At 42.8% G+C, this 17640-nt stretch overlaps 1 protein-coding gene across 1 annotated transcript; it reads left to right on the top strand.

Moving 5' to 3' along the window:
- Nucleotides 1-764: 764 nt before the first annotated feature.
- LOC139689349 (larval cuticle protein LCP-22-like) lies at nucleotides 765-11701 on the top strand. Its single transcript, XM_071586433.1, has 4 exons — nucleotides 765-770; nucleotides 4072-4250; nucleotides 9216-9426; nucleotides 10867-11701. Exons 1-4 carry the CDS (start codon nucleotides 765-767, stop codon nucleotides 11215-11217), a joined length of 747 nt encoding a protein of 248 aa, XP_071442534.1. The 3' UTR covers nucleotides 11218-11701.
- Nucleotides 11702-17640: the final 5939 nt, after the last annotated feature.

Here is a 17640-nt window from a genome sequence, read left to right as displayed (position 1 = left end):
TTGAATCGAAGCGTGCTATTATCCAAACTTTCATTTCGTAGCAGCACGAAGCGACTGCAGCTAAATCCTATGAGTAAGCACGCACGCGATACGCGGCCAACGAAGAGGAGACCATTGCGGGTGGCCCTGTGATCCTGCCCGAGCACTCTCCTCGCAGCAGCACGGCGACGACAGCACACTCCGGGAGATGAAGAGGGGAGAAGGCGTGTGCGGGGATGCCGCCGTTTCAAGTGGGTGCGTCGGGGGGCGCGGGCCGCCAGGGCGGGGGGCCGTCGCGGCGTTTTCGGGATCACGCGGGAGGAGGCCTCCTTCGCCGGGACGTGCGTTCGGGGCGAATGTGGCCGGATGAGTGGCCAGGCGGTGGCAGGGAGGCGATCCGTTGGGAAGGGCACCCGAGAGGCGGTCCAGATCGAAAGGAGGCGACGGGGAGGAGGGGGGGGGGTGGCACAGGGGCGCGCGGTTCGGGCGAACGCGAGGCACGGAGGAAGGGGGAATGGCGAGCGAGAGATGATCCGGAAAGGGGGTCGTCCCGCGACCCTTGATGGAGGGCGAGGGAAGCGCCCTCCTGGCCGAATCCCGAGTGGCCGAGGCGCCCTCCCCCAACTCCGACCGCCCCTCGCGCCCCACCCCCAGGTGATCCGGCTCCGAGGGTGTATATAAGGGCCGCGGATGGTCTCCATCGTCACCTCACAACCGAGAGATCCATTCCGATCCACAGGATTCGCTTCCAGTCGAAGAACAAGACGGAGATCGTGACGACCAAGATGATGGTGAGTACCACGGCGGCCCCGTTCCTGAACCCTTTCGCTCCCATACCCCTTCGGCTAGAACCTTTTTCGAACGCTGCTTACTTCGCGTGCTCCTTCGTGCTCTCAAGTTCTATCTCTTCCTAAGAAAAACAGTCCCGACTAGTCTTTACGGAATGGGGGTTAATCTACCTCTACGTTTACTATTAACATCCTTTGTCGAAAGGAATCCAATCTCATTAGTATTCTGAGACTTATATACTATACCTCAGAGCCCTATCAATTAGGTTGATATCGTTTTCGCTCTAAGTGGGCGTATACCAATTGTAAAACTCTAAAGAAACTTCGCCCAAATGTTATCTAAGGAGGATATCTATATGTAAATTCAGGGCAAACATACATTCACTGGTGAAACGACTGAGTACTTTTAACTAACTATACTTTTGGAAACAATGATACCATTTATACACTATCAGGCTTTTACTGTATCTACAACGACGGCAAAATTTATGCGTTCAATCAAACAGTATAGAGGCTAGTCACCGGAATATAAAATCTTTAAATTTATTTAAGATGACGTCCAACAACTAAATTGACCATTAAGACATGTCTATTCGGAAGTTGAATACTTTTCATAGTATCATATTAAATGTAAAATGTATTAGCATAGTTTTTGCCCCATACGAATCATCGAAAGGCAAAATAAAACAAAGACAAAATAAAGGCCAAATAAGCTGAGAACCGCGAACGTTATACGATAGTAAATTTCTTCAACCATTTTCTCAATTCGATTTGAACAGAGAGCTTTGTAACCTATGTAATGTAGTATTTACATTTCAAAAGATAATTAATTCTCGCAGTTGTATCACGATTGATCCCATGAAATAGTGGTGTATAATAGTGGTATTATCTGGAAAACAATTCCCTGGACGATGAATATTATACTGGCACATAGTTTTGTCAAATGCCGTAAGGCATACAGTGAATATTTGTTTCCTTTTCATAAAATAATATATTTTTGAAATTGGTAACTTCGGGGAACAAAAATATAAAAGTAATTTTCCTCGAACTGATCGAGATAATCAAAATCCTCGTCACCACAGCGACGACTCCATCAGCGCAGGCCACTTGAGTAGGCGTCGTCGGCGCAATTATCCGTCCGCGGGAAAGACGTTGCGCGGGATGCTTCCTCTTCGGGTAGGGGGAGGAAAGGGAAAGGTGAGGAGGTGGTAGGAGGGAGTGGTCGTCCTATTCTTCTGGGTATCACAAAAGATTTAATGAGGAGAAGGGGCCGATAGTTCATTTAAAAATGGATTTGGGTCGCGTGTGGCACGCGCGACGGCGGGCCAGGCGAACGCACTACCAGAGACCGCCCCTTCGGTCGCCTTCCGCACCCTCGGGCGCCTTCCGCCCCCTCAGATGCAGGGATGAATGAATGAATGAAAGGTCGCTCCCGTCTTTCGCCCCTCATTGGCCTTCCCATTGTTCGGAGGAGGAAGACTTTCTTCGATTACCTATGGAAAGAGAGAGGAGCTTGCGTGCCTCGCAATATCATAAATGTCGCCTACTCACTTCCAGGCACGCCTGAGCACGCCTTAAATCTCTTCTCTTGAAAGAAATTTGCATTTCCTGGGAAAATTCTTTAGGAGCGTGGGCCTTGTTTCACTGCAGTTATTTCATTGGAAAGAAATAACTCCCTTCAATTATTAATTGACATTCCACTCCACTAGTAGTAAATGGTATATGATAATAAAAGAAGTTGCTTGTGATGCTAGACTCTTGCATGAGCTCCGCACTCAGATATTTTGAAAGTATTAAAATCCAGGAGTAGTTTTGCTCATCATGCCGATGAAGTAGAATTGAACCAAGAAAAAATTTCAAACATCGATGCGTTGTAGCTCGGGTTGCATGCGTCTAGGGCTCATCATAGATTTAAGTTACTTGTTTAAGAAATAACTTCTATTCTATTTTGGTTTTGAAAAGGGTTTGTAAACTAATAATATTGCATCTTTTATTTTACCAATCATGAGCTAAATAATGAAAATACTTCCAAAAGTGGTTCCACGGGACCTAACTAAAATCATAAGTGCATACTAATTAGGAATAACTATGCCATCAGCCAAGGTAGGCATCACCTAAATATCGTAGAACGTCCATCAAAGCCTCAGCTAAGTATTTACATGTATATCATTGAGCCTTAAGAAATGGTTTTCGGCGTTATCTCGTGGAACTGCTTTATGGTTAGAATAGAAGCTTAGTATTAGAATAGTTAGTTAGTTAGAATAGTTAGCTTGGAATATTTAGTAATTTTACATTAAAATAACTGTTGCGCCCCTGAGAGGTTTCGCCGCCGTGCGACATCTTCAGGAGAGGTAACTGCATTAAACTGAACTGGAGCTTTACTCTAGTCCTTTTGGGGGCTGGAAAGAGAGGCGTAGGGGGTGGGGTGAGTGGTTGGATGTTCCATTCATTTCGCGCGGAGTCGGCGCTGGACAAAGTGTGGCGATGAGATGCGATAATTGACGGCGTAAGGGTGCGCGGTCACCTATCAGAGGGATGAGAAGAGCAGGGGGATGAAGCTGCTTATGCTAGGTGTTGGGGTGGAAAGGGAGGGAGGACGAGAGGGTGGAATGACATGAGGTCAGCTGTTTGGATACTGGGAGGAGGGAATAATTCGAAATGTATATACTTAAGAGTTATTTAAAGCTAGGCAATGTATCATTTCAAATTGTTCTAAAAAATCATACCTGGGTTTCTTCTTTTCTAAACGGGATATTTGGGAGGTGAAAATGCCTTTGAAGACTTACTCGATCATACATTTCGAGAAGAGAAATATTATAATTCTGTTTATGAAACAGAGTTGGTGTTCTTCTATTCTCTTCCGGTTTGCCCAATTGGAATTGCATTCCAGCTTCACATTTTAATGTATAAAATACTTTCTTAGGTTTTTTCTATCCTGCCTTTGGTATGAATAAACTGGTTTTGAAAATTACGTTTTATTTTAAAATAAAGAATTTACTTTTGTTTGGAGTAGTACGAAGGAAATTATATTTCTCTTCTCGCGCTTTTCATGATCTGCTGTAAGTGAAAATATTTCAAAATTAGCACGCCATCAATGTGACCGTTGCGGTCACATTGGCTAAATTAAATGCTTCGTGCACATAGTGGCTCTGTAGAAAAGAAACTATACTCGAGATTAATTATACGCCAGCCGAGATGCATTTGGGAATCCCTCATGAACTTGTTCGCTTCCGCGGTGCGCCTAGCAAGTGGCGCACGGGGAGCTCCCCCTTTCCCTGGATCTCACCCCTTCTCTTCTCCGCAGCACTCCACCGCAGCTCTACTCCTCGCCGTGGTGCTGGTGTCGTGTGCGACGGCCTCACCACAGGCGCCGCTTCCGCCGCCACCAGGCGCCGCCGCCGCCGCTCGGTTCGGCCCCGGCGCCTTCGTGCCCATCCTCGAAAAGTCCTTCGACCTCAGCCCCGATGGCTCCTACACCTTCCAGTGAGTATCCATCATCACCCCGCGATTGGCGAGCGAGCGGGACTGTCTCTATGTCCACCTCCTCCGTGCACCCAATTCATTCTCGAGAAACTGTTGAAGCGAATTCATCTTCAATTTTCTCGCATTGCGGTCATTTCTGATTCCTAATGAATGTAGGTTTGCTGCCTTTGTATCGAAATTCCGTCTTATGAATCTAAATTTTTTACTGAATGCTGATTTAACATTTCTCATATCATAAGGGTTACTCTAATAAAAAATACCCTTCATTACTGAACTTGATTTTCCATTCAAAGGAAAGTACATTTCCTAATCAAATGTCTTACACAGTTAGTATTCTGTCAATTGTAGTTAGAAACAACATTATATGAATTTTTAGGGAGATATTGTGTCACATTCGATTAGTTAAAATAACGGAGAAATATTAGTTCACCATGAATTCTAGGTTGAAATATAAACAGTCAACGCCCAACGGCTTTCTACTTAAAGCGCATTAATTATAACTTTTAACTCCTCCAAAGTACATAGACTTCATTTAAAGTTTGTTGAAAACAGTCTGGCTTCAGTTCGTCTTCACACGGAAAAGAAATTTGGACAAATGGTTTTGTGATGAGTCGTCTATTTTTCAGTTCCCTCTGAATTCGTGCAAATGGTTAAGATACTTCCGGACGCTCTTTCCCCATTTCTTTTAAAACCGTAATTATAAGGGTTTACATGCAACCCGCTTATTTATAATACAGTTTTTTCCTTGCTTTAATTTTATCAAAAGGAATATGAAACGGAGATTAATTACATTTCATATATATGACGCAGAGAAATAATGTTATCCCATTCCAGTCCAAAATTTGACTGAAATTAATCCTCCAACTGAACACAACTTTGCAGCGCGCCTCCGAGTTTGAAAAATTCTCTTAGATAACTGCATATTTGTTTCGAGCGAGATGAGTTAAATTGAACTGGACACCTATTATTCCAAGGGTATTAATATGATATAAGAGTATATTTATTTAATAACTGAAAGATAAATTGGGTCACTCACTCAACCCCTCGGCGGGTTTAGACGGACGACACCCAGACAACGTATCAGGCAGTTCGCCTCAGACCAAGGGTCCATTGCAATGAGGCCGCCCCACCTGCGACCACCATTCCCCGCAGCGGTTGGGGGGGGAGTGTGCTCAGGGTCGGAAAGTCGCCCGTCATGGTTGCGGAGGGGCGAGAGGGAGGGAGACGGGGACCACTATCGGGTTGAAATGCTTTCTGAGGAGTTCGCGAACCGAGTGGGCGTCTATCTATCTCGACTGATGGCCTCCGAGTGGCCAGTCGGCCGGCTATCAATTCACGCGTGGATCCTTCCTGACCTTCTAACCGCGATTTGTCTTCGGTGTTCGAGCCCACAACTTTATTTAACTTGCCACGTTAAGGTTTTCAACTACCGAAAGGTTGTGGCAGAAATTCGATCACGGTAGTAAACGAATATCGTTGCTGACGTAATACATCTGCGTTATTTATCATGGTAGGATGGGGGTTGTGTAGTATATCTTTTAGTACCACTGCTGAGATTCTTCGTCTTAGTCATTTGTGAACTCTGATGTCATATTACGTGACTCTCAAAGCAAGCAATTTAAGTATACTCAAATGATCAGGGGATCTACATAAATGGAAACAACCATCAGGATATTGTTAGTATCCACTTATGCATGCCACTTAGTTCTCAATTTTTCATTGATAATAGCAATTGGTATGGCATAAATAAAATTTATTATAAATTTTTCTCTCAATACACAATCACTGAGATTTTTGAACTGCTCAACAATTAACTCTGAACGGCGAAAAGAACAGAGACATCAATTTAACGACCAATGCACAAATAATTATTTCAATATTTCAAACGCCAGTAATATTATTCATACAGGCTGAAAGAATAGTAACATATCACAGATGTACACTTGTGTGCTAATTTCGTCGCTAGCATTGTAAAGTGAAGGGATAAAATATTAAAGTTTTAGCCGCTGAACATATTTATCCAAGAAAGTAATTGTAACATACTACTCTGAGCTATTTCACAGCTTTGACTCAGAATGCAATGATCCATGAATAGTCCTAAAGTTATAATGCTCATAAGTGAGCAGTTCTCTTTTGGGATTTCGCGAGAATTTTTAACAACTTTTTTTTATGCGTCAGCTGTTTCATCCTGGTCTATGAACTCTGTGCAAAATTCGGATATTTCCTTTCACACGCCTTTTCACCAATGATTATTCAAGGAGGTTTAATATAAATCCACTAATTTGGGAGCCCAAAAACTGAATTATTGATATTAATAAATAGAAACATTGTGCATAATTAGCTGTGGTGTTAATTGTTACTTCTAGGCAACTTCTAAAGCCTAGAAATCCAGAGACTTTAACGATAGAATGCATCCACTGCGAGATCCCGCAAAGTTAATGTTACGGATAAATAGATTTCAAATAAGTTAAGGGCATTTAAAATACACTTATCGGCTTCTCGCATACATCAGCATGATAAGCGCGTAGACGTCAATGGAATGGGAGTGGATTAAAGATGGGTGTTGGGCGGAGAACAGGGGGGGAGGGGAGAAGGAGCGACGCCTCTCCGTGGACAAATGGGTCGGAGCGAAAGGATCAGAGCGCCCGAGGCGGGCGATGACGACGCCGTGGGTCGCTACGGCAATAGCAAAAATAACAACGGTAATAGGTAATAATTAATCGCATTTTGTCTTATCCATTTCAATGACTATTTGTACCAAATCCGGTCAAATGGACCACGAAGCTTTGAAATTCAGGCCTTGATCACCTCTTCATTACAAATGTGGAAAGGCGAATCCTACTTCCGCGCACGTACTTCCATTTAAAAAGTGAAGTTTTCATAACGGCCATGATATTTGCGTTATATTTAACTCGCATACGTTGACCAAAGGAATTATGGCTTTCAGTTTCGCTCTCTGATAAATTAACTAACCCATACGTATTCCAGAAGGATATTTACTCCGGAGTTACACAAAAAACCTAATTGACCAATTGAATTCGTTCCCGAGTGCAATATTTTTTCCATGGTCCACTTAATCGAAGACGTTACCGCTACTCAGCGTTATTTCACCACAGTTTTGCCCTCCCTCACTTCCACCCTCTCACGCAAGAGAGATCGCCGATGCAGACAATTTACCCGAAAATAGCGGCTGAGGGGAGCACCTCACGCGCCGAGGGTCACTTACTTCTCCGGCGATGCGTGGTCCGCCCGGAAGGAACGAGTCGCGGTGAACTTTCCACGAGGCGCAGACGACTCGCTCTTTGACCTTTACGGCGGAGTATATTTGGGCGGCAACAATACGGGACCATCTGGCGAAGGGGGGGGGTGGAGGAATGGGGCCTTCATTGGAGAGACTCGTGCGCCGGATGCCATAGGGGTTGCGCAACCTGTATGTCCCTTGTCTTTACTCGGATTTATGGTATATGGAGGAGTGCTTAATTGGTTATGAATAAAATTCATGAAGAAATAAAACGAAGAGTGGAGCCATGCCAACATCGTTTATACTCTACGCACGGAAAGAAGTGAATGGGCTATTATAGCTGGGAAGCGAGAGCGAAGGGTTCGGTAAATGACTGTCCATGAATTCACCAATCACCAATTTGGTCACTGCCATCTAATGGAAAGTGAAAGTGAGCAAAGGAGCATCGCAGTATCTATCTAGAGCTTTGGCTAAGTTAAATTATATATTATGGAATAATTAAAGAAACTCTTGGATTTTACATGTTTCCATGGCCGTATTATGGGTAAGAGATCATTGTCCCTACCATTACACTCATGAACTGGGCTGGGCGGAACTCGCTTGACGTCATGGGACACAATGGTTCAAAGGTGTAGCCTTAAGCGTGGATCGAAGGAAATGATCCGCGGGGAGAAGGGTCTGAGCCTTTCAATCGCCTTAGCTATAATGCTCCAGGGGCTCGGTTCAGCACTTAATCCGTGATCTCTGTGGCATGAAGCCGTAAAATTAAGAACTTGCTGCTTTACCACCTCGACATTACGAGGAAACCTCTCTTTGGGAAATGGAAAAGAGTGAAAGAGCGAACATTTTTATGGAAGGAGCAATAAAACTCCTCTATCCCAAACCAACCGCGTTAGATAACGAGGTAATTGCACCCTTGAGAAGGATGGCCTTGGTAAAAATGAATCATTTAATGCAAACAGGATCTTGATTCACCCATCTTAACCTTTTCTTCAGCCTTATATTTTAATGCAGAATCTTCAAGATTAAAAATGAGAATGAAAATAAACTCTCATACATGTGTACATGCATGGAAAACAATCTTTGTATCGTTTTTTTCCGTTTCTGAGACGTTCATAGCCTCTCTAATGGGTATGTGAAATGGTACAATAATTCACTCATGGACAGAGAAGGACATATTATCTTATAAATTTATGACTAATAAGGTATGAGTATGTGTACAATATCATAGTACTCTCCCAAAACACACCTTTAGCAACTCAATTGCAATTGAAAAATTGTCTAGTTTCATATTGCAGAAATATGTGCACATTGTCCGAAGTATTATCCGACCCCGTCTGTAGCACTCTAAAGCCAACAGATGGAGAGGAATAAACGCACATTAACTAAAAGGGCTCAGTATTCCAGTGCTGGAATACTGAGTTCTCCATGAATCGAAAGGAAAGTAATGCTAGTCTGCTCAAGAGCGGTTGAAATATCTCTTCTTCCATCTGATGGAACGATTATGAACAACATAAATGTTTTCAATGAGCTATTCATACATTTTTCTCGCTCCTCAATCCTTCCGTTACCTTTCTTTGAATATCCACTGCATTCGCTCAGTGCGAGATCATTATGGATGTCAGCAAGCACTGCGCCGATGACTTCCAGTATACGCGGCCTTCCTCCAATGTCGCACTTCCCAAAATACCAATAATAAACGAAAGCATTTCCTCTCCTTTCAGGTACGCTTCTGCCGACGGTAGCTCCCGCCAGGAGTCAGGGGCCCTCAGGAATCCCGGGACGGTCGCCGAATCGAACGCCGTGACTGGTTCGTACACGTACATCGCAGATGACGGATCCCAAGTGACCGTCAACTATATCGCCGACGAGAACGGCTTCCAGCCCGAGGGCAGCTCCATCAACCCCGCCATCTCCCGCTCCGTCGCAGCACAGGTGAGACACCACGCCACGCCCCCCCTCTCTCTCCCTCATGGCGACTTCAACGGCCGAAAGAAATGAGCACTGGAAACTCTCCGACCCTCTCTCTCTTTCTCTCTCCCTGGGTCGGGGCGTGATATTGCACTCGAATGACTAATCTCACCCAAGTTATACTACAAGCGAATTTTCATTTATATCCACTTTCAGAATACCTCAATTATTATATTTCATAAGATTCATTTTAAGGTACCGAGTAAGAAAATCTTACTTGGTACCTTAAAAAGAATGGGGGATGGATTTATAGAATTATAATAAAAGGTTAATAAACCTTAGTAAAATGTTGAACCGTTTATTTAATATATTTGACCGAATATTTAAAGAACCCTTTTATTTTCTGATAACATCTATGCACTACTTTACAGGCTCAAATTATGTTACTTTAACGAATCCACTTTTACTACGCACTGCTTACCAATTGTCTTCACATCCAGCAGCTAGTACGCTCTAATTATTTTGGGATATTCTTCTACGTTAGTAAAATCACTCGACTTCCAAGCAAATGCTTGATTACTACCGAGGAGACAATATTGTACGTATTTTATCACAAATGTGACCAAATTACCCCATTGCTCTGTTGGAATTCTCATCGTTTCAAATTTTGAATTCCTTATCCGTCTTTTTCGAACATAATCACATTATGATTTCAAGTTCATAATTGGCTGATTACTATATATGTGCATTTGTCCTAAAAATGTATTTCGTCAATAAAATTTTAATTACTAAGAGAAAAATTATCATTGAAAGTTTTACGAAGCACATACATTTGGATATACTTATTTAATTACCCATAACTTCATCCTATTTTCTGAATAAACTAATAAATCGGCATCACACGCAACCAAACTCCATTCGCAGGAGATTCACACTCCAATGACGCTCTAGCTATACGTGTAATGTTCTTTTCGTCGCGACGAATACACCGGGAGAGATATTTCCTGATGTGCACAATTCTCTACCGAGAACCATTGCATTTTCACTGACACCAGAATTCTAAATCTTCTTAAATATCATTAATTGCAGTTGGTCGGAAGTTAGCCCTACGATAATTGAAACTAATACTTTATGAATGGGAAAGTTTAGATTAAAAAACGCTTTTCAGTTAGCCAACTGAAATAATGCGTAATCTACTCTTATAATATCAATATCCGACAAAATCTTAAACAATTCCTTTTCACATCATGACTTCATCGTAATTTTTTGGCAATGTGCACGCGCAACTTTTCTTTAAAAATCTTAAAGTACTCTAAAGTCAGCTCGGGAACATCTTTTGCATATGTTTTCAATCGTATATAAATTCACATTTGCTTCGGATTCGGCACCCATACGTTACGCCATTTCAGAGTAGGACGTTTACAGAATAAGCCGCCGTTTAATCTCGTCGATTTTTCCCCTTAGGTCCAGGAGGCCGCAGCTGTCAGGGCCGGAGTCGTTCCAGGACCCCTCCCAGGTCCCGTCCGGGCCGGACTTCCCGCTCCCGTTGGCGCCGTCGCCCCGGTCGTGCCTCCACGCCCATTCCCCGTCAACCCCGCCGTAAACCCCGGCATCTACAACCCCAACCTCTACAACCCCAACGTCTACAACCCCAACATCTACAACCCCAACCTCTACCGCCCTGGTGCCTACCCCGGCTACCACGGATACCCAGGCTACAGAGGATTCAACCCCTACTACAACCCTGCCTTCCCCAACAGGATCTTCCCCTCGCCCTCACCCGCCGCCGAAGCCGCCGAGGCCCCCAAGGCCTAAAGGCTGGAATCTCGCCCCTTGACCCCGTCCCCGGAAACCATGCTGTCACTGCCCTCCGCCCCCTAAGAGACTCGAGCTCCACGGCGATACGCACGCCTCGACAATAGCAAACACCTTCGACGGCGTCGGGAGACAATGGAGTCACGAAGCATCTTCCCCGGCAAGAGAAGCGTCCGTCGTAACCCGTGAATATGACACTACGAGGGAACGTCAATGCGTCGAGGAAGCCAACCCTTCTTTGTGTCCCTTGGGCGCCATCATGGAAGTCCTCAAGTGGTCACAGTGTGTCACAATTCCCAGCCCTGCCCTTCACCCGGACACCGACAAAGGGAATGATCATTCCTCTCCCCACCCCCATCCCCATCTCCACCCTCCCTTCCCCCCCTCCTTCCCATCCCATTCTTCTCCTCGCTCTTGCCTCCGAACGAGCGGCGGCGACATTAATTTAAAAAATTACTGCTTTCTCCTATTTGCATCTTTTCTAATCCCCTCTTTCCTTACTATCAAGTGACAGCGGAAATGAACATGTATAAAAACGCAAATGTATGGCTTTGGAAAAATAAAACTGATGGTAATATATGAATAATTAATTACACGGAGTTTTAATTTACATAGCACTCCATCGTGTCCTTGCACCGTTTCCTACCTTCCGACTACCTTATCTTGAATTGCCGGGAAACAATTGACGGAAGTATTACGAGACTCTTATTTTCAAAGGTAACGTCCTCATGCGGAAAGGGAATGGATATATCTATCCAGACGCATTCGTTTTTATGCGCGTCTCGAAATCTTAAATCATTTCTTGGAACTTAAGAATGGCGCTACTCATCCCACCTATTCATAAGTAAGGTTCCTCCTCGCGTTTAAACTGTATTTCAAACTGTGGTCGTCGAATGAATTTCATTGTATTCTTGTATTGTCTGAAAAAAGAGTGCATGCTCGTCAAATGAATATTCTGAAGAATTTCGCATATTCAATTTATAAACTCAACCAATTAAATAGGAGAATAAAAGATGAGTGTAAAAATGACCCGAGGGCATAGCAATTGACCGGGAGGCGAATCTTCACGTTTTACGCAAACAATCTCAATAGTGTAATGCCGTGAGTGAGCCGCTCAACTGCTCGGACAGAGAAAAATGAGCCCAAAAAGTAACTATAGCATTAAATTACGGAGGAAAAACACAATGGAACATCGATGGGAACTCGTCAAGTGCCAGTTACGAGTAAAATTGAAAGTGGTTACGAAAATATTTTTTAGGATTAATGCATAAGAAGTTTAATCGAGTGTGGACCAACTGCGAATGTTTCAATCAAAAACAATACGAACATTACTTAAATCAAATAGGTAAACGTTATGACTGATGTCGTTTAGTTAAAATATCACCATTTTTGAAGGTCCAAGAAGAATTCCAAAAGAATTTCCAAGAAGTAGAAGAATCGTCACTTGCTGCCAAATTCCGAGGAGCAAAGGTCTCAATCTGTGTCGCTCTCAATTCAATTATGAATGGTCTGGGTGAAAATAAGTGTCGCACCGCGGGCAACGCATTTCAGCCGACGATTGTGCTCACCCAGAGTTGCCCTGATCCGCAACTCTCTCCCTCCCACTCTCTCAGATCCAAGGCGTTGGGCAACGCAGGTGAGCCATCAACGTCAGTGGAAGAGAGGAGGGAAGAACATGGGAATCGCCCTTTTGCTCGGAAAAAACGGTCATCCCTCGGCAAAAAACTTCATGATAATTTACAACGGTTTGACCTTTCGCGAGTATTCAGGCCAGCTCCACGGACGCTACCGTTGTGCCCTCACAACAGCTGGCTGCTGCCTCTAACATCAAGCACGCGTGTGACTAGAATATGGAAATGGAGCGCAACTCTTCAGTCTTCAATCAAATGTAAAGCAGTACCTGACACAAAGTAATTACAGTGTTTCCCATTTTAATCTTTAACCAATTCTAAAACATGTCCTCTCCTAGTGAAAGTAGTGGACGGTTGAAGATGGTCTGATTTCCCGAATGATGGATTGCTCATGCCTCGTTTCCCGATGACAAATGCCCACGCGTCAAATATAGTCCCTCTGGAATTTGATGACTCGAAGGGCGGCATAATGATGTCGTGATAGAAGGGAATAACAAAGCACTCAGCATAAAAATAATTGAGCCCAAAGTCAGAAGGAAATGCATAATAGCGGAGTGCTAAAAGGCTTAGGTGAAAACATTCCAGCTTGCTTACTCGTAACTAGAGTGTCTTTAAAAGTATTCCGAGTCAACTATAAAATTCGTTTCGTGCGCAGTTATCGGACCACGTTACTCGGATGAGGCAATTTGACGATGTTAATGGCTCGTATTTGTATTTATTTTTTCTAGCGGGATTTCAATATTAAATTGTCTTGAATTTCTTTATAATTATCAATGACTTGTCATCGACATGAATACCCCTTGATCCGACAAAAGGTTGTGTGGCAGGGGGAGTAGAGAGGTCAAGGAATAAGAAGACGACTTTCTCCTTTTCGCCTCTGACTATTTGATTTTTAGTTAGTACATTTTTTATTTAATATCTTGAAAAGCATGGCATAATTTGCATCGGGAGTTGACATTGTGATCCTCTCACGCTCGACCCATAGGCATTGCAAATTCGATTCGCATTCTCAGCATCGACGTGAATCCTTACACGACCTTTCGGCAGCAATGGAGGACCCCTTTCCGGAAAATTAAAAATATTCTCAGCTCTCTCTCAACAACTATACCACCCCACGTATGAAAATGATGACACATTCGCAGAATTCCTAGTTTTCAAAATATTTGCTAACTTTCTGATCATTTTTAGGTCATTGCAGAAAATTACATGGCAGTAGATAGTTGAGATCAATGTCGGGTATTCGCCAAAAAGACATAGCGCGAAGTGGCGTTTCTTGAAACTGTCTCGCGTTTCTCAGGAAATATTAGATTTTTTAATACGGTTGAGTAATGATACATCCTGTACCTCTTCCTGTACATTAAACACCATGTCCTTAGGCGACAAGCAACGCATGGTGTTTTTATGCATTTTATATGAATATAAAACATTTGCTTGTAAATAACACAATTAGACCATCAACTGCCCCTGTTATTATTTAATTTTCAGAGCCTTTCAACCCCGCATTCTTATCCGTCAGTCTTCTTAATCGTTTCAATCATCTTCTTCCAAGCCTCGATCCCTCTTTGCGAAAGCCATTTCAGCTTTCTGCGTGTTTTCTTGAGCCATCCTGAAAGCGTGAAAAAATCAATGCAAATGTTCGGCGTGCAAAGAGTGGTCGTCAAAGTACAGGAAGTTTTATTGGAATGATTCGCACCTGTAGAGCGTGACGCTTTTTAGATTTCATTCCGAATGGACCAGTCCTCAGTAGGACTGGGCCATTTTAATGGAAATACTTGCCGTCTCGTAATATTAACGTGAAGGAATCACCGCTGATTTTACAGACAGAAGCTGATGTGTTCATATCACAATAGCAGAAAGTGAATGTTCCCATATTCATCCGTTGCGGACAAAATTGGTGCGTGGGTCTCATATTTTAGGAACGAAAGCACTGGAGTGTGAGCGATGAAACTACGATAAACGAACCATCCCAAGTGATCTTTTTGAGCCCAGAGTTCATACAATCAAAGTAGCCCAGGAAAATTGATAAGCAGTTTAAAGCATTAAAAACCATAATATTATATGCTAGGAAATAATGCTTGTATAATCTTGACTCTACATACAGGGTTCGTTCCAAAAGTAATGCAATTAAATTTCCCGCGCCGCTCCTATTTATCAAAGTGAGGTAAAACTACTTGTATTAGGTGGATAAGACTCTAATCTTTGCTGGAAAACCAGTTTTAGTGCTCTTTAGGCTGTGAAAGTGGCAGGACATCTGTTATTGTAAACCTCTGCGCGCCGACATGGTCACGAAAAAAAACGGAATCGACGATCGATGAAGGTTACGCGATTACTAAGTTTTGTGCTAAATTGAAAAGATCTCTTGAGGTGACTAACCAAATGATTCGTGAGCTAAAAGGGACTCAGCTCTGTCCTACATACTCACAAGTTTCGAGGTGGTTAAAGGCCTTCAAGGAGGGCCGGGAAGAGGTTCTACATCTATATCTACTTAATACCCCGCAAGCCGCCGCAAGGGCGTGTGGCGGGGGGTGTTAGGACACCACCCGTAATTTAGAAAAGAAAAAGAAAAAAAACAGCATGCAATAACCACAAAATCATATATCCACAAAATAAAAAAAACATGGCATACATTCATGCATGAACACTTACACCCCACACCCATTCAACACTCAAACTACCAACTAACATACACATGCACCTGAAAGTATACCTAACAGCTTTGCAGTGTTTAACTTTGCTCCGACTTGTAAATTCAATGTTTTTAATATTTCTAAAGTGACTTCGGTTTCTTACTATTATGATTTCTGATTGTTCGGGGAAAGAATGAGTATTTGTACCTATCTGTCCTGGAATCAATATCCCTTAGTTTATCTTTGTGGTCTGATCTACCTAAGTATTGTGGGGCCATTATAATTCCTTCAGTGTCATAGTTAAACTCGTTTGTTCTGAACCTTTCTAAAATTCTAAGCCTCGCTTGTTCTCTCCGCACTTCAAGTGGTTCCCAGCCTAAATCCCCTAAGAGACCTGTCACACTTGTGTTCTTATCATAACAATTTTTAACGAATCTAGCGGATTTTCTCTGGACTTTATCTAATTCTTTTTGCCCAATTTTCTCCCACGGATCCCAAATACCTGCGGCATATTCCAAATGAGGTCTAACTAGAGAAAAATAACACCTCTCTGTAACTTTTTCATTACGTTTCCCCACCACCCGTTTTATGAAGCCAAGTTTCTTTAAATCTGATCCGAATATTGTCCTGATATGTGCTCCCCATGAAAGGCGTGGTGTTAGAACAACTCCCAAATATTTAACTTGATCGGCCGTAGTCAGTAGTGAACCCTCTATTTCGTAGTTTATATCCTGTTCCTCGCTTCCTTTGTTCCAAAATTTCAAAACTGCGCATTTATCTATATTAAGTGTTAATCCCCATTTATTGCACCATTCCGAGATATGGTCTAAGTCTCTAGAGAGTAGCTCGCGATCTAGTTGGCTCCTTATTTCCCTGTACACCACCGTGTCGTCAGCAAATAACCTCAGATTGCTACCAACGTGTGTGCTCAAGTCATTAATGTATATTAAGAACAGAAGAGGCCCTATTACACTTCCCTGGGGGACGCCCGAAGTTACATCTCTATCCGTTGAGTACAACCCATCTATGACTACTATTTGTTTGCGGTTTGACAAGAAGTCTCTAATCCAATTAATTATTTTCTCATTGATCCCATAGTATTTAAGTTTATGTAACAGTTTATTGTGTGGGATTTTGTCGAAGGCTTTTTTGATATCCAGGAATACTACATCGACTTGTGTGTTGTTTTCTCCCGATCTAAGTATATCGTGAATGAAGAGACCAAGTTGTGTTTCGCAAGATCTGCTTTTCCTAAATCCGTGCTGGTTGTGGATTAGTATTTTCCTACTATCAAGAAATCTCATAATGTTAGTGACAATAATGTGTTCCAATATTTTACAAGAGATTGATGTTAAAGAAATGGCTCGGTAATTGTTTGGTGTATCCCTATCGCCGCCTTTATAGATGGGAGTTATATGGGCTAGCTTCCAGTCGCGAGGCACTTAGCCTTCTATCGATTTTAGAAAAACAATATGTAAAAATGTCTCCTACTATTTCATTTAATATTCTAGTAGGTATTTCTTCCGGACCAGGTGCCTTGTGTGCTTTGATACTACGGAGCAGATGTACTATTCCCTGCTTGGTCAGTGTAAGATCGCTCATGTGTTCCCCGGGTGGGTGTGGAGGATCGTTTGGTGCGTTTGTGTTTTTATTGTAGACCCTCTGGAAAAAATGGTTTAAAATATTTGCCTTTTTCACGCTATCTGTAATGATTTATCCATTTTCCGTCTTCAAAGAATGAACAGTTGGACGTTTACCCTGTATTTCCCTAACGTAGGACCAGAATGACTTTAGATTTTCCTCAAGATATTCGCTTAGCATTTTAGATTTAAAAGAGTGTAGTGCTGTGCGCATAATATTTTTCGATGATGAATATATGAAGGAGTTCTTGGCATGAATCTCCGTTTTTAGCAGATTTTCCTACTCAGTATGTGTCCCAGTCAATTGACGGTAGATTTGTGTCACCAGCGATTATAGTAATACTGTTGCTTTGCCTGCTGCTGATAGTGGATATTTGTTCTTCGAGCTTGTGTAGGACATCTGTGTTAGAATCTGGGGGTCTATAAAATGAACACACGAATAGGCTTCTGCCATTGTAGTCCTTAATGCTGCACCAAACGCTTTCCATGTCATTTATGTCGCATTCGTATCGTTGGCTACTAAGA

Source organism: Hetaerina americana, unplaced genomic scaffold (genome assembly GCF_022747635.1).
Source record: "Hetaerina americana unplaced genomic scaffold, ioHetAmer1.1.p SCAF_22, whole genome shotgun sequence".
NCBI classification, from domain to species: Eukaryota; Metazoa; Arthropoda; class Insecta; order Odonata; family Calopterygidae; genus Hetaerina; species Hetaerina americana.
Note: the sequence above shows the minus strand (reverse complement) of the source record. Positions and strands in the feature narration are given on the sequence as shown.